General features: G+C 64.7%; 2 protein-coding genes across 5 annotated transcripts; one reads left to right on the top strand and one right to left on the bottom strand.

The window, feature by feature from the left end:
* On the top strand, positions 1-3042 carry PPIB (peptidylprolyl isomerase B). 2 transcript variants are annotated; one of them, XM_074156573.1, is made up of 6 exons: positions 1-174; positions 1124-1237; positions 1344-1437; positions 2340-2524; positions 2683-2852; positions 2906-3042. In XM_074156573.1, exons 1-5 carry the CDS (start codon positions 19-21, stop codon positions 2803-2805), a joined length of 672 nt encoding a protein of 223 aa, XP_074012674.1. In that variant the 5' UTR covers positions 1-18; the 3' UTR covers positions 2806-2852; positions 2906-3042. The 2 variants fall into 2 exon arrangements, with proteins under 2 accessions (XP_074012674.1, XP_074012673.1); XM_074156572.1 differs by having other exon boundaries at positions 3-174; positions 2683-3042.
* SNX22 (sorting nexin 22) lies at positions 3022-7159 on the bottom strand. Of its 3 annotated transcripts, none has more exons than XM_074156575.1 (6): positions 6887-7159; positions 4268-4351; positions 4074-4178; positions 3890-3984; positions 3680-3753; positions 3023-3565 (listed from the first exon to the last, which is right to left on the bottom strand). In XM_074156575.1, the coding sequence occupies exons 1-6, from the start codon at positions 6944-6946 to the stop codon at positions 3456-3458; spliced, it is 528 nt and encodes a 175-aa protein (XP_074012676.1). In that variant the 5' UTR covers positions 6947-7159; the 3' UTR covers positions 3023-3455. The 3 variants fall into 3 exon arrangements, with proteins under 3 accessions (XP_074012678.1, XP_074012676.1, XP_074012677.1); XM_074156576.1 differs by having other exon boundaries at positions 3180-3565; positions 4116-4178; positions 6887-6976; XM_074156577.1 differs by lacking the exon at positions 4268-4351 and having other exon boundaries at positions 3022-3565; positions 6887-7032.
* Between the last annotated feature and the right edge of the window lie 4 nt (positions 7160-7163).

The raw sequence follows: 7163 nt of genomic DNA, 5'->3' as shown, positions 1-7163 counted from the left end.
GCTCGGGGGCGCGGCCGGATGCAGGCGGCGCGGCGGGCGCTGTGGCCGGGCTGCGAGCGGCGGAGGATGAAGGTGCTGGTGGCGGCGGCGGCGCTGGGCGCTGCCCTCCTGCTCCTGCTGCCCGCCGCCTCGCGGGCCGACGAGCGCAAGAAGGGACCCAAGGTCACCGCCAAGGTCGGCGGGGAAGGGCCTGGGCGGGCCCGGCTGGGGCGGGGGAGTCCTGGGATGAGGGGGGGCCCGCATGGGGGGGGCTGTTACCCCAGCCCCCGGAGGACCAGACCGGGTGGGAGGGAGGCCTGGGGTGAGTGGGCCCGGATGGGATGGGATGGAGACGGACTGGTATTGGGGGAGGCCTGGGTTGAGGGGTCCTGAGGTGCGGGAGGGCCAGACTGGTTGGGGGAGGCCTAGGATGAGGGGCGCCCGGATGGGACGGGGGGAGGGGGCTGGGACTGGAGCGAAGGAGGCCTGGGGTGAGGGAGGCCTGGGGTGAAAGAGGCCCGGCTGGGGTGGAGAAGGCCTGAGGTGAGGGGGAACCTGGGGAGAGGAGGGCCCGGATGGGTGGGGGAAGGCCTGGGGTGAAGGAGACCCAGCTAGGGTGGGGGGAGCTGAGGTGAGGGGGACCCAGATGGGTGTGGGGGGCTGGGGTGAGGGGGACCCAGATGGGGGGGTGCGGGGCACAGCTGGGATGAAGGATGCCTGAGATGAGGGGGACCCGGCTGAGATGAGGGAAGCCTGGGGTGAGAGGGTCCTGAGGTGAGGGGAGACCCAACTTGGGGGGGGGAACTGGGTCGAGGGAGGCCCAGATGGGGTGAAGGAAGCCTGGAGTGAGGGGTGCTGGGGTGAGGGGGTCCTGATAGGGTGGGGCCAGAGGGAGGCCTGAGGTGAGGGGGGGTTTGGGGTGAGGGAGATCCAGCTGGGATGAGGGGGGTGTAGATGGGGTGGGAGGCCCAGCTGAGGTGAGGGATGCCTGGGGTGAAAGAGGCCCAGATGGGGTGAGGGGGGACCCAGATAGGGAGGGGGGAGGCCTGGTCCAGTGAGTTTAGGCCTGGTGAGTCAGACTTGCAAGGTGAGGCTGGCTCTGCTGATGGCCCCCTCCAACTTACTTCCACCACCACCTCCCAAGGTATACTTCGACCTGCGGATCGGTGAGGAGGATGTGGGCCGCGTCGTCATTGGACTCTTTGGCAAGACAGTGCCCAAGACAGTGGAGAACTTTGTGGCTTTGGCCACCGGAGAGGTGAGGGGCCAGTGGCTGCCGGGCTGGGCCTCACCTGGCCCCCTGGGACAGAGGCAGCTCTAGTCCGTCCTTTGCCTCATTCCGTTTTCTCCCTCCCCACCCCCAGAAAGGATTCGGCTTCAAGGGCAGCAAGTTCCACCGTGTGATCAAGGACTTCATGATCCAGGGAGGAGACTTCACCCGTGGAGATGGCACTGGAGGTAATTTCCACCAGCAAGACAGCAGCCACACTCCCAACCCACTGTCCAGCTTCCCCCTGGGGACCAGTGTGGAGCTGGAGCAGGGTACCATGGTGGAGACGAATGGGCACGCAGCTCAGAGAGTGCTGGGGTGGGATGGACGCAGTGAGAATTCTGAATGTTACCCGTGTAGCTGTGCCCGCTGTCCCGGGAGGATCTGGAGCTCCTCACTGAGGAAAAAAAAAAGTGAGTTGCCCACTGATGAGGGGCAACGGGCACAAGCTGGAACATAGGAGGTTCCACTCAAATATGAGAAGAAACTTCTTCATAGTGAGGGTGACAGAGCCCTGGAACAGGCTGCCCAGGAAGGTTGTGGAGTCCCCTTCTTTGGAGATTTTCAAGACCCGCCTGGATGCAGTCCTGAGTAACATGCTCTAACATGCTCTGGGCAATCCTGCTTCAGCAGGGGAGTTGGACTAGATGATCTTTATGGTCCCTTCCAACTCTAAAAATTCAGTGAAATTCAGTGAGATGTCCCTTTGCCACAGCTGGTGCCTCTGCCAGGTGTCCTGGCTGCCAGGACACATTTAGTCCAGTAGCAGCAGGGTTCAAACCTTCCACCAGCACTTAGCAAACATTAGTAATGTTGACCATAACAGCATTTGGGCTTGTAAGCTCTTATCAGGTCTGCTCTTGCGTGGCCTCCTGCTCTGGTCCCTCCTGCCCAGCTCATGGGGTGCTTTTAGCTCGCTCTGGTAACTCATAGCTCATGGTTTCCAGCAGCCCTGTGAGGCTGGTAGTTTCTCCCCCCTCTAGATGTGCTCCTTCAGCCCCAGCCTGTGGAGAGAGCTGCCGTCGTCACCCCTACCCTGCCACATTTCCATGAGAGCAACATGGGCTTTTTTTTTTCTCCTCCCCCTTAGGAAAAAGTATTTACGGGGACCGCTTCCCCGATGAGAACTTCAAGCTGAAGCACTACGGCCCTGGCTGGGTGAGCATGGCCAACGCCGGCAAGGACACCAACGGCTCTCAGTTCTTCATCACCACGGTGAAGACGCCATGGCTGGATGGCAAACACGTGGTGTTTGGCAAAGTGCTGGAGGGCATGGTAAGGGGGTGATCAGTTCCCGGGGGGACAGCAGAACAGGGCAGGCACTGGCTGGGGACACAGCGCTGTGGAGAATGGTCTGGGAGGTGCCTTCTGGGACGGGGATGGTGCTGAGCTGTCCCCGCGCTGCCCCGCTCTCACGCCTCTGCTGTCCCCAGGACGTGGTGAGGAAAGTGGAGAACACCAAGACAGACAGCCGGGACAAGCCCCTGAAGGACGTCGCCATCGCCGACTGTGGCACCATCGAGGTGGAGAAGCCATTCGCCATCGCCAAAGAGTAACCCACCCTCTGGGCTCTGCGACGTGGCAAGGAGCCCGGCTGCTGGGGGCTGCCCTGCTCCCCCCTCCGTGCATTTCCCTGCTGTCCCCGGGGTGGGGGAGCAGCAGCAGAGTCCCCGTGACCCCGCTGCCCGGCCTCCCCCAGTACCCTTCTGGCCGGCAGGACAGGGCGCTGGCTCCTCTTCCCATCACTTTTGTAAGAAGCACATGCACCAATAAATGTGACCAATGTGTTTTTTAAAGAGTTGCCTCTTCTGCTCTGGGAGGGGGGGCAGGTCCCAGCATCCCCCCACCCTCCAACCTGCTGCCTCCACGTTTCCTCAAGCCAAGCGCGGCCATTTGCTTTGCACAATTACAGAGCGCAGCGATTTGTTTTGCCAATCAAACCCGAGTGATTTATTGCACCGAAGTCTGTACGCTGAGGGGGTTTTCCAGGGGGGGTTCAGTCTCCCAGGGCTCCTGCTGCAGCCCCAGACTGGATGGGGGAGCCCCCACTCTCCCAACAGAGGCGCTTTGGGTGGCCGTGGGTGCTCAGCGTTGGCCTGGAGCCCGGCCACTTTTCCTGCCCCATCCTGGCTCCGGCTGCCCCATGGAGCTGGTTTTCATCATGGGGATCCTTCCTGCTGCCCCCCCCCGGGCACTGGGTGGGCTCTCAGGACCCCGGTGGACTCGGGACTGGAGGTGCTGGCCAGCAGGGGACGCAGCTCGGGGGGATATAGAGGCCCTGCAGCACCCCACTGAGGACCGTGTCAGGGAGCAGGTCTGCGAGGAAAAGGGGGACCCAGAGCACTTTTGTTTCCCTCCCAGGCCCCGTTAACGGAAGAAAACACGTTTTGGGGGCTACTGGGGACCAGCACCCAGGGTCCCACCCCTTACCGGTGCCTGGTGGCCATGCGTAGGGGTCGGCGCAGAAGCCAACGACAGGCCGCTGGGAGGGCAGGGGGCCGGTGCTGCCACAGGAGAGGGGACATCAGCACCTGGGATCACCTGGCTGGGTGCCAGCCCCCTGCCTGTCCCCATTGTCCCCACCCCCATGTCTTGGGGTCCTTCACACGGGTGAGGGACAGGATAAGCTCGTCTACTCACGGGGCGCTGGTGACCTTGGGGTCCTGCTGGCAACGCCGCACTTTCAGGAAGTCCAGCACGTCCTGGGGCAGCTCCTCGTTGTAGTACAGGACACCCTGTCAGGCACCCAATGGGAGGGTGGGGGGGGGGGTCAGCACCCCAAAAATCCCACCCTGCCCGAAGGCAGCACCGGCCAGCGCCTTACCTGGATGTAGAGCTCCAGGCCCTGCCGGCGCTGCTCCAGCACTTTGGGCATCCAGTTGGGGACACGGCGCGGGGGGAAGTCAGGCACCTTGCAGGTCTTCTTGATCTAGGGTAGAGCATGGGGGACACCATGGAGGAAGAGGAGGCTGGTCTGCCCTGTCCCCTCCCCATTTCCTCTGGTGCCGGGGGTCTCACCCGCTTGTGCAGTGCCTGGAACTCGCTGTAGCGCTTCGCCACCGTGTGCCGCCGGCCATTGCACAGCACCTCCACCCTGAACACCTGTGCCGCAGGTCAGCCACCAGGGCCTCCATCATCATCCTCATCCACATCCTCTTCCCAGGGCAGGCAAGGGCTTCCATCACACTCCCCTTGCCCACTGACCCCGGGGACATTCAGAGACCTCCATCCTGTTGTACCCCCGGTGTAGATAGGGACCTCCAGCATCCCAGGGCGGGGTGGGGGGGGAGGGTAGACAGGGACAACCCCTGCCCCAGGACAGATGGGGACCCTGGGGACACTCAGGGACATCCACCCCAGACAAACAGGGACATTCAGCCCTGGGCAGGTGGGGACACACACTGGGGGGCAGATGGGACCCCAGGAGCAGACAAGGTTCTCACCACTACCCCCCTTTCAAGGCCAGAGGGTGTCCCCAGCAGGGTCCCAGGGCAGACAGAGCCCTCCAACCCTTGGGACAAGTGGGGACATTCCCCACCCCTCACTGGGGCAGATGGAACCCCTGGGAGCAGGCAGGGACCTCTGGGGCCAGGCAGGGACCTCCAACTCTTGGAGTATGTGGGGATACCGTAATGGACACTTTGGGACCTCCCCACAACATTAGGCGCAGATGGAGCCACCTCCACCCAGGGCAGACAGGATCTCCAACCCCTGGGGAAGATGGGGCTCTTCGTTGGGGAAGGAGGGGGTGGGAGGGGTGTTTACAAGATGGGTGTGGGGGCAGACACCCCACCCAGGGGACAGGCAGGGGCATCCAGGAGCAGACAGGGGATCCCCCCCCCCCACCAGAGATATTCCCCCTCCAGCAGAGACCCATGGGGGAATTAGGGACCTCCACCCTCTGGGTTACATGGAGACACCCTCAAGCAGGTGGGAACATCCCTGGGGACAGGTGGAGACATCCAACCTCCTGAGAAAAGTGGGATCACCCCTACCTGGGGCAGACAGGGATAGTCATCTCCAAGGGTAAATGGGGCCACCCTGGGGAGGACAGGGACATCCCCCCACACACCCCTCACCACCCCTCCCCCCCCGGGGCCAGAGGGGACCCCTGAGGGTAGACAAACACGCCACTTTCAAGCTCAGAGGGTGCCCCCAGCAGAGACGCACACCCCCCTCCTCCCGGGGCGAGACCTCCAGCCCCTGGGGCAGGTGGGGTCCCTGGGGATACTTGGGGACCCCCAGCCCCTAGGCCAGATGGAGGCACATTCCCTCCTGGGCAGGTGGGGACCCCCTGGGGTTGGTCATGGACCTCCACCCCCCAGAGCAGACAGGGACCTCCAGCCCCTGGAGCAGGTGGGGACCTTCTCCCCTCCCTTGGGGCAGATGGGACCCCTGGGAGCAGTCGGGACCCCTGAGACGGGGAGGACAGGTAGAGCCCCCCAGCCCCTGGGGCAGGTCAGGGCACCCTTAGGCAGGCAGGGACCGCCAGGGACAGGTGGTGACATCCAACCCCTTGGGAAAAGTGGGACCACCTGGCCAGGGCAGGCAGGGACCATCACACACCCCTCCCCACAGAGGAAATGGGGGCACCCAGGGGACTCCCCCAGAGCCAGAAGGGACCCTCAGGACAGTGACACACTTTCAAGTGCAGAGGGTGGCCCTGACAGAGAATTCCTCCCCTGGGGCATGTGGGACACCCCGGGGACACTTAGGGACTTCCAACCCCTGGGGCAGAAGGAGATCCCCCCCCTCTCCCGGGGGAACTTGGGGACTGCCAATCCCCAGGGCAGTGAGGGCACCCCAGGGCAGACAGGGACCCGCCCACCCACTGGGGTCAGAGGGGACCCTCGGACCAGGGACCCCTCCCTCTTTCAAGGGCAGAGGGTCTGTGCCCCCCCTCCCACCGGCAGGGACCTCTGGGGACAGGCAGTGACCTCCAACCCCTTATTCCCTTTGGAAAAGGGGGACCACCTACCTCCACACCCCCTTCCCAGGTCAGGCAGAGATCATCACCTGCTCCCCCCCACCTCCCCCAAGGAGATGGGGGCACCCTGGGGAGCCAGGGGACAGACAGGACTCTCCACCCCCGGAGCCAGAGGGGACCCCCGGCACAGGGACACCCCCCCGGTTCCTCCTTCAAGGGCAAAGGGTAGCCCTGGCAGAGACCTTCTTCCCCTGGGGCATGTGGGGACACCCCCGGGGACACCTGGGGACTTCCAACCCCTGGAGCAGAGGGGGACACTCCCCTCCCCCGGGGTAACTCGGGAACGGCCAATGCCCAAGGCGAGTGGGGGCACTCCAGGGCAGACAGGGACTCCCCCCACAGGGGTCAGAGGGGACTCCCCGATCAGGGACATCCCACCCCCCCATTCGAAGGGTCTGTGCCCCCACCACCGACAGAGACCCCCTGGGGACAAGCAGGGACCTCCACCCCATGGGGTATGTGAGGGGACACCCCACCCCCGGGGACACTTGGGGACCTCCAACCCCTGGGGCAGAGAGAGAGACACCCCGTTGGGGCAGGTGAGGACCCTCTGGGGACAACCAAGCTTCCTCCCGCCACGGCAAGAGGTGCCCCCTCCTCCCCAGCCCCGCTCCAGAGACCCCCCCCCATTGCCCGAGGACGCCCCTCACCGTGTGCGCCTTGTCGGGGCTGCGCGGGGGCTCCGCCGCCGGGATGGAGACGACGATCATGGTCACGGCCCGTCGCCTCCGCCGCCGCCCGGCACCGGCGGGGGGAGCGGGGGCGGCCGCGGGGCTCCGCGTCGCTGTCACCTCCCGCCGGCTCCGGGACGGGGGACAGCCCCGCTTCGGGGCACCCACGGCCCCCGGGCGGTGACAGAGGGGACCCCGAAGGCAGCCCGGGAGCACCCCAAGGAAGGGTCCTGCAGCCCCAACTCCAAACCCAGTG

This window comes from Numenius arquata, chromosome 11 (assembly GCF_964106895.1).
Source record: "Numenius arquata chromosome 11, bNumArq3.hap1.1, whole genome shotgun sequence".
NCBI classification, from domain to species: domain Eukaryota; kingdom Metazoa; phylum Chordata; class Aves; order Charadriiformes; family Scolopacidae; genus Numenius; species Numenius arquata.
This window is presented reverse-complemented; position numbering and strand designations above follow the sequence as displayed.

Coding starts and splice junctions, on each gene's coding strand:
- PPIB (XM_074156573.1), top strand. CDS start 19: ATGCAGGCGGCGCGGCGGGCGCTGTGGCCGGGCTGCGAGCGGCGGAGG. Junction 175..1,123: donor GACCCAAGGTCACCGCCAAG/GTCGGCGGGGAA, acceptor CCACCTCCCAAG/GTATACTTCGACCTGCGGAT. Junction 2,525..2,682: donor GCAAAGTGCTGGAGGGCATG/GTAAGGGGGTGA, acceptor TGCTGTCCCCAG/GACGTGGTGAGGAAAGTGGA.
- SNX22 (XM_074156575.1), bottom strand. CDS start 6,946: ATGATCGTCGTCTCCATCCCGGCGGCGGAGCCCCCGCGCAGCCCCGAC. Junction 3,985..4,073: donor GCCTGGAGCTCTACATCCAG/GTAAGGCGCTGG, acceptor GGTGCCTGACAG/GGTGTCCTGTACTACAACGA. Junction 3,566..3,679: donor CGCATGGCCACCAGGCACCG/GTAAGGGGTGGG, acceptor TTTTCCTCGCAG/ACCTGCTCCCTGACACGGTC.